Source organism: Pongo pygmaeus, chromosome 2 (assembly GCF_028885625.2).
Source record: "Pongo pygmaeus isolate AG05252 chromosome 2, NHGRI_mPonPyg2-v2.0_pri, whole genome shotgun sequence".
Lineage (NCBI taxonomy): Eukaryota > Metazoa > Chordata > Mammalia > Primates > Hominidae > Pongo > Pongo pygmaeus.
In genome coordinates this window covers 54382309-54399481 of record NC_085930.1, presented here as the reverse complement: position 1 = coordinate 54399481, position 17173 = coordinate 54382309, and the positions used below count along the sequence as shown (strand labels likewise).

General features: G+C 41.8%; 1 protein-coding gene across 2 annotated transcripts in view; it reads left to right on the top strand.

The window, feature by feature from the left end:
• Positions 1-16957, top strand: part of HCLS1 (hematopoietic cell-specific Lyn substrate 1) — a 28971-nt gene extending 12014 nt beyond the window's left edge. Inside the window, exons 4-14 of one of the 2 annotated variants that reach the window (XM_054481070.2) lie at positions 1676-1805; positions 3525-3635; positions 5466-5520; positions 11099-11209; positions 11863-11918; positions 12547-12616; positions 13964-14175; positions 15216-15320; positions 15825-16038; positions 16185-16256; positions 16377-16957. In XM_054481070.2, coding sequence (XP_054337045.1) covers positions 1676-1805; positions 3525-3635; positions 5466-5520; positions 11099-11209; positions 11863-11918; positions 12547-12616; positions 13964-14175; positions 15216-15320; positions 15825-16038; positions 16185-16256; positions 16377-16513 — 1273 coding nt within the window. In that variant the 3' untranslated portion in view covers positions 16514-16957. The remainder of the gene's footprint in view (positions 1-1675; positions 1806-3524; positions 3636-5465; positions 5521-11098; positions 11210-11862; positions 11919-12546; positions 12617-13963; positions 14176-15215; positions 15321-15824; positions 16039-16184; positions 16257-16376) is intronic. The other variant, XM_054481071.2, reaches the window with a different exon arrangement.
• Positions 16958-17173: the final 216 nt, after the last annotated feature.

Below are 17173 nucleotides of genomic sequence, written 5' to 3'. Positions count from 1 at the left end.
TTAGAATGACTTCAGCTATAACCTAAAGAAGTCTGTTTTCTTTGGGCCTCAACAATTTCATTCAAATTATATCATCTGTTGGTATGATCCCCTGACTAGTTTTTCTGTTATCCTTTAGATGAATATTCCTGAGTATCATTTTCTAATCCCTTTTAAAAACTTGTTTTAACTATAATATAGTTATAACCCATTTAACAAGTATTATATTCATTAAAAAATTGCAGATTTTTTCCATTTGAAAGTAAATTTTGGCCCCATTTTCTTCATCTTTCATCTGAATACTTCAGTTGGATTCTTCCAGTGCTGGATTCTTCCAGCACTTGGCTTAATTTCATCTGGTTCGTAGCCAGCTTTCTAAAATTAACTGTGGCTAAAGCTGAGAAGACTTTTTTAAAAGACCTTTAGTGGAATTATCTACTAAAGGCCACCACATGGATCTATTCTTCCATAAAAGAAGACAATTTCTGCTGTGAGACAGCCATTCTACGTATAACCAATGTGTCTGGTTGTCCTGAGCTGATAAAGTCCCAGCTCACCATCTAACATCACTATCTCAATACCCTAACCCCTCATTGCTTGCTGCAGAAAGTCAAATTTCTTATTTAGGGTTCTCTTGCCCAAATGTTTCCAAGAATCCCCGGATCCTTATATGTGTCCAAATAACAGATCTGATTGTCACATGGGGCTGAGCTATCACTTCATATCCTCAGGCCAAAGAGGTTGGCCAAGATGGCTTTCTGCCCTCTTAATTGTTGCAGTTACCTTTCATGGTAAAGATGGAAGTGGGTGTGAAGTAAGAAAAAGAATGCCTTTTTTTGGTGGTGCTTTCTCTTAGGGATAGAGGTGTCCCTTCAAATCAAGATAATTTGAGGCTTAAAGTGTTATGGCAATTATTGTGAGTGGATTTTGTTAGTTAGTTTTCATTAGTCCTTAGTTTTCTCAGGTATTATCAGCCTGGGGGGAAGGGGCAGAAGATCTTAATTCATGACCAAAAAGCATAAAAAATACTACTAATGTTTAAATAAATTTCCCCAATTCTGTGTTTTTATAAGCATTATTTTTAATGACTTCCTAGTACACTAGTGAAAGGTAGTATTTCAATTTATTGAACTATTATCCAACCATTGGTCATATAGATTGTTTCTTAGTTATTGCTATTATATACGATGCTTCAATGAGTATCATTTAGACATTAAGGACATTAAGCTTTGCCATATTTAAAATCATTTGCCTGATGTAGACTCCTAAAACTAGAATGTGTAGGTCCAATGGTATGTGAATATTTTTCTGCTTTTTGAGACACATCCTCTGATTGATAGAAAGCAGATCCATTCAGAAAAGAAAATAACTTTCCAGTTATCAGAATATAGGTGTCATTGTCCTCTAATATTGAAGAACATGAAAAATGGGACTAAAGATCAGAAGGTTATTTTAGTGAGCAAAATAACAGACTAGAGGAAATATTATTGGCCTATGGAGAGTTTAAATCAGGCTATAGTATGCAGGCTAGACTGATCTTTTACTTCTAGACCCATCGCTAGTATATTTTGGGGGCCCAGGTTATTACTGAAAATAAACAGGACAGACTTCAAGACTTCCATTTTTCTGGGAAGATGGGTTTGTTGATCTCCCTGGGATAGATATAGATGAGCCTTTGTCATGTGGTTTCTTCCAGCATCCACCAGCTGAGGAACAAAGTTTCAGCGGAGCATGATGTTCTTAAGAAGAAAGAGATGGAGTCAGGGCCCAAAGCATCCCATGGCTATGGAGGACGGTTTGGAGTAGAAAGAGACCGAATGGACAAGGTAAGTTGAAAGGGAAAGATTTGCTTTAAAAAAATACATTAAAAAATTGATATATTATATATACTTATATATTTTGTAAATATGTATAAATAATTATATATAATTATATACCTCTGTAATAAGAGCCAATTATATATAAGTATATATAATTGACTCTATAATAAATAATTGGCTCTATAATAATTGGCTATAAAATAATTGGCTCTATAAGAGCCAATTGTATATAAGTATATAATTATATAAGTATATATTTATTATATATACTTATATATTTTATGTATGTTATAATAAATATAATATAATATATTTTATATATGCTCATATATAACTATCTATATGAGTATATATAAAATATAATATATAAACTATATATAAGTATATATAAAATATTATATATATTATATATTAATTATAGTATATAATATTAATATTACATATTATTAATATATAATGTGTAATATAATGTATTAATAATGTAGATTATATGTTATATGATATATAATATATAATATAGATATAATATATTATATATACTTATATATAGTATCTGTTATATATAAGTATATAGTTACATATAAGTATTATATATAAGTATATAATTAATATATTATATATTAATACATTATATATTATATACTTATATATTTATAAATATATATTATTAATATATGCAACATAATTATAAGTAAATGTAAATATATAAATTTATATTATATGTATATTTTAATATATTATAAGTATATGATATATTTATATTATAAATATATAGTTTATTCATAAATATATAGTATATAATATTTAAGTATATATAAAATATTTCACTAAAACACCCAGATACTTTTGTTCTAGATCAAAATATATATTTTTTGACTCATTTATTGGTTCATGAGTTAAAACTTATTCAAAAGTACAGTATTCATTTGGTCTCTAAAATATAATGTCCACATATTATTTGTATCAATTTTTTCTGATCTCAACACATAAGATATACATGGCAGAAAATAAAAGCCAAGATATTGGAACTGCTGGCCTGTTGTAGCCCCAACCACACTGCAACTCCTAGACCAAGAAGACAGGAAACACAAGTGGAGAAGGAAAAAATATGTTTTAAAATCATTTGCTGCTTTTAAATGTTTATGTATTATGTCTATGTTGCAACTTCTCTTTATTATTTTCTTTACTGTGTATTTAGTGATTTTTTTTGTATATATGTCCTACATTACATGTTGTATAAAGCTCAGAGTTCACTTCTGAACTTTGATGGCCATACAGGAGCAAAGATCTAGAACAAAATCACTGGCTCTCCTAGTGAAATATTCCATCCTGGCTATGGCGTCCGGTCAGTCCCCTTGGTCTTTCCTCCACACTACCCCACACTACGCTCTGTTCTGCTGCACAGTGCTCTTGTTTCAGCTCTTTTTGTTTCTGGTTTAAACACTGCTCTGTCTACCTAGTCTCTATCCCCTGGTTCCCAGCCCATCCTATGGGAGTGTTCAGAATGAAGGATTCCTAATGGTATTAAAGAAGAACAGGGATGAGCAGGTCTCCAGAAAAAGTCATCTTGCTCTCCCATCTCATATTCCTTGGCACCACTGTCAGAGGCCATAGATCTGACCCAGAATGGAATTTCTTACATGCCTACATCCCACTCCATCTCTGTATTTATTTTTTTAAGGTCATTTTTATCTTTTCACTCACTCCATCCTTGATTTTTCTCAGAGTGCAGTGGGCCATGAGTATGTTGCTGAGGTGGAGAAGCACTCTTCTCAGACGGATGCTGCCAAAGGCTTTGGGGGCAAGTACGGAGTTGAGAGGGAGAGGACAGACAAGGTAAGTGACCACTCTGTCTCTCAACCACTCACCTCCAGTCATGTGAAGTTGCCCACACTCACTCCTGGATGGAGGCACATGCTTCTTTGTTGAAAGACAGGACAGTGGATGCTGTGAGGACCTGACACCATCACAAAGATACCTCCCTCAGCAAGTTCCTTGGTGCCAGTGTTGGAAGCCACATGCTGAGCTGAAAGACAGTGATTCAAATAAGGAGAAGACTTTCAAACTGTGTGTTTGAATGAATAATTCCTCAAGCCACTGGTTTTTATTATACTCATATGCATGAAGATAGAACAGAGAATCGTCTAAGCTCTTCTTTTGGCTTAACATCAGAACCTTATAAATACTCATGCCGTTTAGGAAAACAGAGTCATCAGTTTAAATATTATTGCCATGGAAGCAGATAATCCAGTTAAACAACTAATTAGGGTTACTATTTACAGAATTTAGCGTCAATCTATGAAGTCCAGATATCTTTAAAGACTCCTTTGTACAAAACAAAACAAAATGTTGTTTTAAAGAGAAAAAAAAGTACCGTATGATTACAATATCATATTGTTGACAGGAGAGTAAGATTGATAACTCATTGATGTTTTTAGTTCCATGCCTTGTTAGGTCGGATTCTTTGAACTCATTTTTTATGGCGCAGAATGGTGTCTCCTGCCCTGCAGCTGCACAGAGAGAGGACATCTCCTTCACAGTTAGCTGAGATTTTTTCTTTGTTTTTACCAACGGTTAATTAGGTGGACATGAATCCTTAAAGCTAAAGATTGGAAGCTAAGGCAGCTAAGTTCTAGAACTTAATTGTTTGCATCATGGGGGGTAAAACCATGAAAAACAAAACCAGGAAAGTTTAAAACATACTGCAAAGCTAAGGGAAGATGTAGAAGGCAATAGTAGAATATGGAGCATGCAATGTTCTAGAATCAGGATGGAATTCCCTGTTCCATCTTGGCACCACTCTTGCCTGCCTTTGCTTAATCTCCGATTCTTACATCTTTTGCTCACAAGCCACAAATGGAATCACCCAGTCAGTGTGTCATGTAAATCAAGAAACAATACATATTAATTAGTTTTTAATATGCAAAAACCCAGACTTGCTTAGATACCCATAGTTCCTGAGCCAGATGGAGAACAAAGCTCCAAAACTCTGCGGTAATGTTGGGTATCTGGGCAACATGTCCAGTCCCAGAGCCAGCTAGGATCCAGACTCTCCTGGTTGCAGTTATCCCACCAAAATCCACATATTTGTGTTGCCATTATTGAGTAATGAAAGAGAAGAGGCACAGCATTATCAACTGGGAATAGGGTAATGTCTCTTCATGAGCAGAGTGCTTTATACTTTACAAGGCACTTTTCTAGGTATCACATTTCACCTTTGTGAGGATTCGTTAGGAAGAAAAGCACTAAGTTAGCGAATGAACCTAAGTAGACACTTTACCTTGTCCCATTTAGTTCTCATGATATCCCAAATGAAGAGGGATCATTTCTCTCATTTTACAGTCGAGGTAGATAAGGCAGGCATGCCTCTCCTGATTTTGTATTAAAAGAGACTGGGGCTTAGTAATATAAAGGAATGTGCCTAAACTTCAACAACTATAAATAGGGGATGTAGGGTTTGAACCTAAAACTGTCTGTGTCCAGGGCCTATGTTCATTGCTCTGTAGTATCCTGTGTCCATACCAGCCTGTTTCTACATTAAACACCCATACTCAGCCTGAAGCCCCTACAAACTACCTCTGGGGCTGGCTGGGAGTAAGGTGAGGTTAGGAAGGGGAAAACCTGTCAGCTCTGACTCTAACCAATTCTCTCTCCTCTTCTCTGTAGTCAGCAGTCGGCTTTGATTATAAAGGAGAAGTGGAGAAGCACACATCTCAGAAAGGCAAGGACACTGTACTTCACTCAGCCTCAGCAATCTGACTGGCAGGCTCTTCTGCTAAGACTTTATCTTCCAACAGTTGTCATCAGCTTTTTAACTTCCATGACCCAGCTCACCACTATTTTATTTACTTTTTGTTCATTTGTTTGTTTTTGAGACAGGGTCTTGCACTGTCACCCAGGCGGGAGTGCAGTGGCACAATCACGGGTCACTGCAGCTTTGACTTCCTGGGCTCAAGCGATCCTCCCACCTCAGCGTTCTGAGTAGCTGTGACTACAGGTGTGCACCACCATGCCTGGCTAATTTTTTATTCTTTGTAGAGATGGAGTCTCACTATGTTGCCCAGGCAGTGTCGAACTTTTTGGCTCAAGTGATTCTCCCCTTTCACCCTCTCAAAGCGCTGGGATTACAGGCATGAGCCACCGCACCCAGCGCTATTTTATATACTTTTTTATTTTTTTTGAGAGGGAGTCTCGCTCTGTCACCCAGGCTAGAGTGCAGTGGCGCTATCGTGGCTCACTGCAAGCCCTGCATCCTGGGTTCACGCCATTTTCCTGCCTCAGCCTCCCGAGTAGCTAGGACTACAGGCGACTGCCACCACGCCTGGCTAATTTTTTTTTGTATTTTTAGTAGAGATGGGGTTTCACTGTGTTAGCCAAGATGGTCTCGATCTCCTGACCTCGTGATCCACCCGTCTCGGCCTCCCAAAGTGCTGGGATTATAGGTGAGAGCCACCGTGCCCGGCCCTATTTTATATGCTTTTTAAACCCAGCGTGTACTTGCTTCTCTTTTTCTCCATGATCACTTTCTATAATATTGATTAAGTTTTTTTTTTTTTTTTTTTGAGACGGAGTCTGGCTCTGTCGCCCAGGCTGGAGTGCAGTGGCGCAATCTCGGCTCACTGCAAGTTCCGCCTCCCGGGTCCATGCCATTCTCCTGCCTTAGCCTCCCGAGTAGCTGAGACTACAGACGCCCGCCACTACGCAGGGCTAATTTTTGTATTTTTAGGGAGATGGGGTTTCACCGTGTTAGCCAGGATGGTCTCGATCTCCTGACCTCGTAATCCGCCTGCCTCGGCCCCCCAAAGTGCTAGGATTACAGGCTTGAGCCACTGCACCCGGCCATATCGATCCAGTTTTTGAATCCCTCTTTTTTCTCTAATGGATTGAAAATAAGGTATTCTATTCCTTTTTTTTAGAAGGTTATTCCTGAATTTTAACATGCATCTTTGACTTAAATTTAAAATTAATCACAATCTCTTCCTGAGTATAACAGAAACATAGAATATTTTAACTACATTCTTTTTAACCAACCATATTGTTGTTGTTCAGTATATTGGTTCCATCTTATTCCGTCTTATTATTGATTCCATCTTATAAACCCCACAAAAATGAATCATTATTATTACTTAGTAAATGCTTATTTAAATTGACCAAGGTATTTACCTATTTCCTAGCTCGACATTGCTTATTGTATTTCATTGTTTCACCTTTGTGTCTTCTATTTCCTTCTTGCTAAAATATTCCATTGATAATTCTTTTAATGTCTATGAAAGAACTTTCAGTCTTTGAAAAATGTCTTTATGTTGCATCATTCTTCATTTTTTATTTTCCCTTCATCACTTTGAAGATCTTATTTCATTGTCTCTCTCTTGTGTCAGACTATCATTCCTGAGTAGGTAACATGTCTTATATCTCTGGGTTTTTTTTTAATTAAAGGTTTTCTTTTGGTCTCTGATATTCTTCACTATTATTAGGGTGTGTCTGGATGTTAGATCTACTTTTATTATCCTATATGGGACTTACTGCCCTTTTTCAACCTCAGATGTGACTTTCATTATAGGAAGTTCTCAGGAATTTTCTCTTTGAATAATACCTCTTCTCTCTTCTCTTTATGTCCCTGTGCCGCATTCTGGGTTATTCCTTTAGATCTAGGTTAAGTTCACTAATTCTCCCTTTAGCTGTATTTCATTATTGTTTAAGCTGTCCATTACGTTTTAAACTTTCTTTCAAATATCTTCCCTTCCCTTCCTTTCCCTTCCCTTCCCTGCCCTGCCCTGCCCTCCCCTCCCCTTCCCTTGCCTTCCCTCTCTTTTTTTAGATAAAGTCTCGTTATGTTGCCCAGGCTGGCCTCAAACTCCTGGGCTGAAGTGATCCTTCTGCCTTGGCCTCCCAAAGTGCTGGGATTACAGGCATGAGCCACCACATCAGATATTTTCATTTCTGAAGTTTCTTTTGGTTCTATTGCACATCTGCTGATTCATTTTCCATAAGACATTATGGTTTCATTACGGTTCCCTGTGCCTCTTCTTTAAGCTGTTTAATTATTTTAAACATGTACTTTGCCGTTTCTTTCATATTTTATATTATTTGCAGTTCTTGGCTGTGCTATTTCTTCTGACTAATCTGCTGTTCCTCATGGTTATTTATTTCCTTGATGGTTTGTAATCTTTGTTTATACACTTATTTTAGTGAAGAAGAGGGATATTTGTTTTATGAGAATTTCATGTGCCCTGGGTTTAGTAAGTACCTCATCCAGGGAAATATTGCCTCTACTTCTGGCTCAACTCTAGAGGTCTTAATAGTAATGCACATTTTTTTTCCTTTATTGTTATTTTTTCCCATGGAGTTCAAGTCTTTCTGGTTTTTAAGTTGGTTATGGTATGTTGTGCTTTTCAAGGAATTTGTTCATTCTGTCTGTGTTGTCAGGTTTATTGGCATAAATTCATTTATAATATTTTCTTCTTTTTAACTTCTGTAAGATTTCTAGTGATATGAAATGCCTATTTTCATTTCTGATCTTACTTATTTGTGTTTTTTCTCTTTTTAATTATTCTTACTAGAAGTTCATCAATTTTATTACTCTTTCCAAAGAACAAGCTTTTGGCTTTGCTAATTTTCTCTATAGTTTACCTGTTTTAAAAAATGTATTGGTTTCTGCTCTTATCTTTATTATGTTTTTCTTCTACTTAGTATTGATTTAGTTTGTTCTTTTTCTAGCCTCTTAAGGTAGAAACTTAGGTAATTGATTTTAAGCCTTCCTTTACTATATGGGCACTTAAAAAGCTATACATTTCCCTCTGAACACTATGTTCATTTGCTACAAACATTTGCTACATTCATCAAATATTATATGTGTTTTAATTTTCATTCATCACAAACCCATGGTCCCAGCTATTCAGGGGACTAATGTGGGAGGATCACTTGAGCCCAGGAGGTTGAGGCTGTAGCAAGCCATGATTGTGCCACTACATTTCAGCCTGGGCAACAGAGTGAGACCCTGTCTCAGAAAAACAACAACAACAACAAAAAAAAAAAAAGAAATCATTCAGTTAAAAATATTTTCTTATTTCCCTTGTAATTTCTTCTTTGACACATGTATTATTTAAAAGCAGTTATTGATTTTCTGAGTATCAGGAAAATTTTCTAGATAATTTTATTGGTATTGACTTCTACTTTAATTCTATTGTGATCAGAATATGATCTCTAATATTTCAGTCTTTTGAAATGTACTGAGACTTACTGTCTTAGAGACTTATGGAATGGCACATGGTCTATTTGGTCAATGTTCTATATGCATGAAAAAAAGCATATTCTGTAGTTTGGGGTATAGTGTTGTGTAAGAGTCAATTAGGTCTTATTAGTTGATAATGTTTGGATCTTCTATAATTTTACTGATTCGTTTTTGCCTAAAATACCTATTAATTAATGAAAGAATGGTGTTAAAATTTTCAACTACTATTACAGATTTGTCTATTTCTCTTTCTACTTCTGTCAGCTTTTGCATTGTGTGTGTGTGTGTGTGTGTGTGTGTGTGTGTGTGTGTGTGTTTGAGTCTTGCAATGTTTCTCAGGCTGGTCTCAAACTCCTGGGCTCAAGTCACCCTCCTGCGTCAGCCTTCTGAGTAGCTGGGACTACAGGCATTCACCACACCTGGTTTTTTATATTTTTCTTTTATTTGAGAGCTTCATGAATTTTGGTTCTGTGAATAGGTTTATGCCAGCATACATATTCCTGATGAAAGGTATTGTTCTTTTATCATTGGAGCATGTCTTTCTTGTCTCTTAGAATGCACTTTGTCTTGAGATCACTTTGTCTCATATTCATGCCATCTTTCTTATGCTTACTCTTTCCAAAATGTTTATTTTCCTGGATCAGTATTTAGTTAATTTCTCATCTTAGAATTCCTGCATCACGTAAGTGGAAAAAAAAAATTGTATTTGCATTCTACACTCAGATGTAGGCTTGGAGTTTCCAAGTCTCATAAGCAAATTTTCCCCCTATCAAATATTGAACAGGCTACAAGCCCCCTTCACAATTTTCCTGGGTAAATGAGTAGAATTTTTCTAGTACTCTTTTATAGGAGTGGACAGAGCTTCGTTTCTGGCTTTCTTCCCTCCTCCCCCATTCTTATATGGAAATTAGAATCACAGAGCCTCGATCCTAATCCCTATTCATTACATTTGGAATTTAAAATCTGACCAGGTGTGGTAGTTCACGCAGCACTTTCGGAGGCTGAGGTGGGTGGGTCCTTTGAGCCCAGGAGTTTAAGGCTAGCCTGGGCAACATAGTGAGATCCTATCACTACAGATTTTTTTTTTTTTTAATTAGCAAGGCATGGTGACACATGCCTGTGGTCCCAGTTACTCAGGAGGATTGCTTGACCCCAGGAGTTCAAGGTTACAGTGAGCCATGATTGTACCCTTCACTCTAGCCTGGGCAAAAGGCAAGACCCTATCTCTAAAAACAAACAAAAAATCCCCCCAAAATGTCCTTGGGTTTTCTGTGGTGTCAGTTCGTAATTATCTTCACACATACAGCTTTGATTCATCTGTTTGTCTCTGGTTTCTGGAGCCCGGATTTTTTCCCTTTCTTTTCTTCTGAGCTTCGCTTTTTTTTTTTGGAGATGGAGTCTCGCTCTGTCACCCAGGCTGGAGTGCAATGGTGCGATCTCGGCTCACTGCAGCCTCCACCTCCCATGTTCAAGTGACTTTCCTGTCTCAGCCTCCCCAGTAGCTGGGGCTACAGACACACATCACCATGCCTGGATAATTTTTGTATTTTTTAGTAGAGACAGTGTTTCCCCATTTTGGCCAGGCTGGTCTCAAATTCCTGACCTCAGGTGATCCACCTGCCTCGGCCCCTAAAGTGCTGGGATTACAGGCATGAGCACCGTGCCTGGCCTGAGCTTCACTCTTTAAAACACAATTGTTATGTTTTATCTGACATTTCTATGTGCTTACATGGGAGTAGGGGAAAGGCATACATTTCATGTATCTGCCTTTTTTTTTCCTGCAATCTCCTCACTCCCTATACTTGCCCCTTCTTGAAGAAGAAGGGAGAAAATGGAATGTTCTTCTCATCTTGGCATGGAAATGAGAGAAGAGAGGGAAAAAGTAAGCAGTATTCAATTAAAAGACTACTTAAGACATGGCTTCTCTTTAATTCCCCTGTATTCAAGCCCTGCTTTTTTCCCAGGCCCCTAACACTCTGTACCCATTCCTGCTGACCTCTCTTCTCCAGCGCTTCCCTTTGTGCTGGAGCCTAAGGGTGGGCTCTCATGACTGCTCCTTCGACCACAGATTACTCTCGTGGCTTTGGTGGCCGGTACGGGGTGGAGAAGGATAAACGGGACAAAGCAGCTCTGGGATATGACTACAAGGGAGAGACGGAGAAACACGAGTCCCAGCGAGGTGAGTTGGGTTTGGAAGGGGGGAAGGTCACAGATAGCACAGGGCTCTCCTTCCTTCCTTTCTGGAAGCTCACCCGGGGGCCCCAGAATACAGAGGGGCAGATGTGCAGAGCAGGGGGTGCCAGGGCAGTAAGCACATGTGTGGGGACTGGTGGTGGTAGTGAGGGGAGAGAGGAGAGATGGAGAGGAAAACAGAAGGATTAAGAGCAGGGCCTAGGAGGGAAGTGAGAGAGAAGGGGGCGTTGAGGAAGGAATGAGGACAGACAGGCTGGGTGATGGTCAAAAGATGGTTTGCCATGAGTCTTAGAGGGATCTCTGCTGTCTTCACAGAAGATAAAGAGGTTTACTGCTTCCCTGGAACCCATAGGGATGGCTGGAGTGCTCTATTTTTTCCTATTTCTTTTACATTTTTCCTTATCTATTGCTTTCTGCTTTCCATGTTTCCCTACTTCCATCTTTGTCTTCTCCATTCGCTCCCAGATTTTTTCCCCATCTGTTTCCCTCTCTTCCCATCCATGCCTCCCTCTATCCTCTGATTCTCACATTTCCTCCTACATCTGTTTTCCACATTCCTGTTTTTCTTCCCACTGATTCTTCTCACCACCCATTCCCAGTATTTTGATCTCCTATAACTCAGAACTTTCTGTCCTGCAGATTATGCCAAGGGCTTTGGTGGCCAGTATGGAATCCAGAAGGACCGAGTGGATAAGGTAAAGCACCAGAACACCAATGTCTTAAGAAGAGTTCCCTAAGTTTAGGAAAGTGTGCAGAGAAGAGTGTGAAGAAGGCTGGGAGAGGGAGGGGACGGTGGTGCTGGGCACACAGAGCCTGTCCTGCTGGCGTCCTGCACTCCCCACTGACTGCCCTCAGCGTCTAAGGGGCACGTCTTCCAAAGCCTGAGCTTTGAGGACAGTGGGAGAGGCATAAAGAGACACAGATAAACCACAGGGAAAGGTCTCATTGGACTAGAAATTGTATTGATTTCTTGGCATTGCTTAACCCAATCTTAAGTCTCTTCCTACCCCATGCCATTGTCCTCCCTACTCTAGTTCCTCCTCATGCATTGGCCAGGGGCCCTGCTACATTCTAGGCAACTGGGCTTGGAGATATGAGATTCTAAGGTCACTGAGCTGCCGAAAGGGGGAGCTGAACTCAGCAGTTAAGAACTTTTTTACCCCCTCTCTACCACAAAACAACACTGGAACATGCTGTCCAGCTGTTGAGCATCCAATAGTTAGGGATACCTCCTATAGTGACCCCCAACCCCCAATACCGCCTCCAGGTCACCACTACCCTTGCCCCTCTCCCACAACACACGTGCTGTTCTCCTGCCTGCAGAGCGCTGTTGGCTTCAATGAAATGGAGGCCCCGACCACAGCTTATAAGAAGACGACGCCCATAGAAGCCGGTGAGGCTTAGTGATTCACTCTCCATGCACCTCACTTCCTTCTCCCTCATTCTTTTTCTTCCCCAGACTATATCCTCCATGCCTTTAACTACCTAGATTAGCTGAGTTAGACCTGATCCCTATCCTCATATTCCCAGATTCTGTCTTTCCTAGAAAAACCAGGTAAGGCGGAGCTCACGCCTGTAATCCCAGCACTTTGGGACGCTAAAGTGGGAGGATTGCTTGAGCTCAGGAATTTAAGAACAGCTTGGACAACATGGGGAAACCCCATCTCTATAAAAAAATACAAAAATTAGCCAGGCATGGTGGTGAGCACCTATAATCCCAGCTACTTGGGAGGCTGAGGCAGGAGAATCGCTTGAACCCAGGAGGCGGAAGTTGGAGTGAGCTGAGATCATGCCACTGAACTCCAGCCTGCGTGACAGAGTGAGATGAAAGAAAGAAAGAAAGAGAGAGACAGAGTGAGAGAGGAGAGAGAGAAGGAAAGAAAGAAAGAGGAAGAAAGAAGGAAAGAAAGAAGAAGAAAGAAAGAAAGAAGGAAAAGAAAGAAAGAGAAAGAAAGAAAGAAGGAAAGAAACTCAAGTGGATAGACAGAGTGACATCGGAGAAGGAATTGGAGGCAGAGAACTTGGGACAGGTGTGGGGTGGCGTGGGAACATTGGTGGGGAACCACTTGGGAAGGACACACAGGGATAGGAGCTTCGGATGGGGTTGAGGATGAGTGGTGGCTCGAAGAAGGCATACAGATTTATGGAATATGTACAGGGGAGGATGCTGGTTGGAAGCCCAGAGTTTACAATTTAGAAAGGACACAAGTCAGCTGGGAATGGTGGCTCACACCTGTAATCCCAGCACTTTGGGAGGCTGAAGTAGGATAATCACTTGAACCCAAGAGTTCAAAATGAGGCTGGGCAACACAGCAAGATCCCCTCTCTACAAAAAATACAAAAATTAGCCAGGTGTGGTGGTGCGCACCTGTGGTCCCAACTACTCCAGAGGCTGAGGTAGGAGGATTGCTTGAGCCTGGGAGGTTGAGGCTGCAGTGTCCCATGTCTGTACCACTGCACTCCAGCCTGGGCTGAGACCCTGTCTCAAGAAAAAAAAAAAAAAAAAAAAAAAAAGACACGAGTCTTAGGTCGTATAGCCTGGCTTTATAAAAATCCAGGCTTCAGGGCTATGCCATCCTCCTATTATCCCCTTGTTCCTCTATCAATACCTCTTTACCTTCCTGTCCCACAAATCCCTCCTCCTGGATATTTAACTGATTCCCCTTCTTCCTTCAAGTGCCACGCCCTTCCCCACCCTCCAATCCAAGACAACCCTAATTTTTCTTGCCTGTGTCTGCAGCTTCTAGTGGTGCCCGTGGGCTGAAGGCGAAATTTGAGTCCATGGCTGAGGAGAAGAGGAAGCGAGAGGAAGAGGAGAAGGCACAGCAGGTGGCCAGGAGGCAACAGGAGCGAAAGGCTGTGACAAAGATGAGCCCTGAGGCTCCACAGCCAGTGATAGCTATGGAAGAGGCAGCAGTACCGGCCCCACTGCCCAAGAAAATCTCCTCAGAGGTGAGCGCCTGGCCCTCTGGGATCCATATCCAGGATATCTTGCCCAGACAGGAGCCTAAGGGGTCCAAACCATTGGCAGAAAATAAGGCAAAGGCCTCCCCTGGGTTAGGCAAGGTCTGTTGTCTCTGTCTTTAGAAGACTTCAGTCTGACTGTAATTGGACCTCCCATCAGAATGTTAGAAAAAACCCTCAAGATTTACATAGTACAACAGAAAGCAAGTCACCAGCCAGCACAGCCAATTATTGCTGTAGGAACTATGAGGAAGGGGCCGTCACTTCAGGTTGGAGCCCATCTTGAGGGATGAGTTCCATTTGAATTGGCAGAGAGTGGGAGAGGGTGTTCCTGGTAAATGTAATGGTGAAGACATGCATGGTGTGGTGGTTCATGCCTGTAATCCTAGCACTTGGGAAGGCCAAGGTGAGAGGATCACTTGAAGCCAGGAGTTCTAGACCAACCTGGGCAACATAGTAAGACCCTATCTCTATAAAAACAATTAAAAAATTAGCTGGGCATTGTGGTGCCTGCCTATAGTCCCAGCTACTTGGGAGGCTTAGAGAGGAGGATCGTTTGAGCCCAAGAGTTTGAGGCTACAGTGAGCTATGATCTCACCACTGTTGCTCTAGCCAGGGCAGCAGAGTGAGACCCTGTCTCAAAAAATATATAAAATAAAATAAAAAGAATGAAGATGGGCCGAGCATGGTGGCTTACGCCTGTAATCCCAGCACTTTGGGAGGCCAAGGCAGCCAGATCACGAAGTCAGGAGGTCAGGAGTTCAAGACCAGCCTGACCAACATAGTGAAACCCTGTCTCTACTAAAAATACAAAAATTAGCCAGGCATAGTGGCACGTGCCTGTAATCCCAGCTTCTCAGGAGGCTGAGGCAGGAGAATCGCTTGAACCCAGGAGGCGGAAGTTGCAATGAGCTGAGATCACGCCACTGCACTCCAGCCTGGGCTACAGAGCGAGAGTCAATCTCAAAAAAAAAAAAAAGAGTGAAGATGGAGGCTTGCTTACTTGAGAGATGCTTCATACTCCACAGGCCTGGCCTCCAGCTGGGACTCCTCCATCATCAGAGTCTGAGCCTGTGAGAACCAGCAGGGAACACCCAGTGCCCTTGCTGCCCATTAGGCAGACTCTCCCGGAGGTGAGCAAACCCCCAAAGATTCTCTGCTCCCACCCCATCTCCTCGAGTCTTAGGAAGGTGGGCTGTGCAGGGTGGCCAACCATCCTGGTTTGCCTTGCACTGTTCTGCTGTTAGCACTGAAGACCTTGCCTTCTGGGAAACTACTCTGTCCTGGGCAAACTAGGAGAGATGATTATCCTAGCTGTGGTAGCTCAACAATGTGCTTTTGCTTCAATGTTTTCTTGGTCTCCCAAAGAATCTGACTTGTTTTCTACTTCCCTCCCCTCACACCTTTTACATTCTCTTCCCATTGTCTCTGGAATGTGTTTTGGGTGGGTGGGTGTGGGAGGAGATTGAAGAATGAAGATGGATGAAAGGCTGTGTTCCCCGGGAGAGGCTGTTAGATGGAGGCAAGGGTGGAGGGGAGAAGAGGCAGGGTGGTGAAGGGGAGGGGGGTCTTATCAGTCCTCCATTGAGTCCTTCTGGAAAGTGGAAGTCACAGTGCTCCGCACTGTCTCTTCTCAGGACAATGAGGAGCCCCCAGCTCTGCCCCCTAGGACTCTGGAAGGCCTCCAGGTGGAGGAAGAGCCAGTGTACGAAGCAGAGCCTGAGCCCGAGCCTGAGAATGACTATGAGGATGTTGAGGAGATGGACAGGCATGAGCAGGAGGATGAACCAGAGGGGGACTATGAGGAGGTGCTCGAGCCTGAAGATTCTTCTTTTTCTTCTGCTCTGGCTGGTAAGTGATGGGAGAAGAAGCAGGAGAATTTGGTCATGTCCAGGGGAGGGTAAGAGGAAGAAGAATTTCTCCATTGCCCCAGTAGGATCTTTCTCTGTTTGCCTTCTTCATGTTGATGATACCATGTTGTTTTTCTCATTATGCAGGATCTTCAGGCTGCCCGGCTGGGACTGGGGCTCTGGGGATCTCAGCTGTGGCTCTATATGATTACCAAGGAGGTAGGTTGGGAGTGGCCTGAGGAGCCTGGTACCTGGAGGCCCCTGATATAAGACAGGGGGACATATGAAAAGCGAGATTCATGTCTGACCATTCTAACATCCCCTCAACTTTCTCCCCAGAGGGAAGTGATGAGCTTTCCTTTGATCCGGACGATGTAATCACTGACATTGAGATGGTGGACGAGGGCTGGTGGCGGGGACGTTGCCATGGCCACTTTGGACTCTTCCCTGCAAATTATGTCAAGCTTTTGGAGTGACAAGAGCTCACTGTCTACTGCAACTGTGCCATGTCCAAAGTGGCTCTGCCTCCTTTCCCTCCCTATTCCTGCTGCAAATGTCTAACCAGATGAGGTTCTGGACAGACTTCCCTCTCCCGCTTCATTAAGGGCTTGGGGCAGAGACAGCATGGGGAAGGAGGTCTCCTTCCCCAAGAGTCCTTTCTATCCTGGATGAGCTCATGGACATTTCTCTTGTGTTCCTGCCTCCTTCCCCATGAACACCTCTCTGCCACCCCAACCTCTGCCCTCCTCCTCTGTGAGCTCTGGGCTTCCCGGTTTGTTTACCGGGGAAAGTACGTCTAGATTGTGTGGTTTGCCTGGTTGTGCTATTTGCCCACTTTCCTTCCCTGAAGAAATATCTCTGAACCTTCTTTCTGTTCAGTCCTAAAATTCGAAATAAAGTGAGACTATGGTTCACCTGTATGCTGAGGTATATATTACTTTTTGTGTGGCCCTCATGGCCCCAAATCTTAAGGCTCCAACCTTTCCTCTTCCAGGCATATCCAGGAGACCTTCTCTTATCACTGCCAATTCCCCTGCACCCTAGATGTCAAAGGCTAGGCCTTTTCCTTAGGCTGAACTTTTTTTTTTTTTTTTTGAGAAGGAGTTTTGCTCTGTCACCCAGGCTGGGGTGCCACA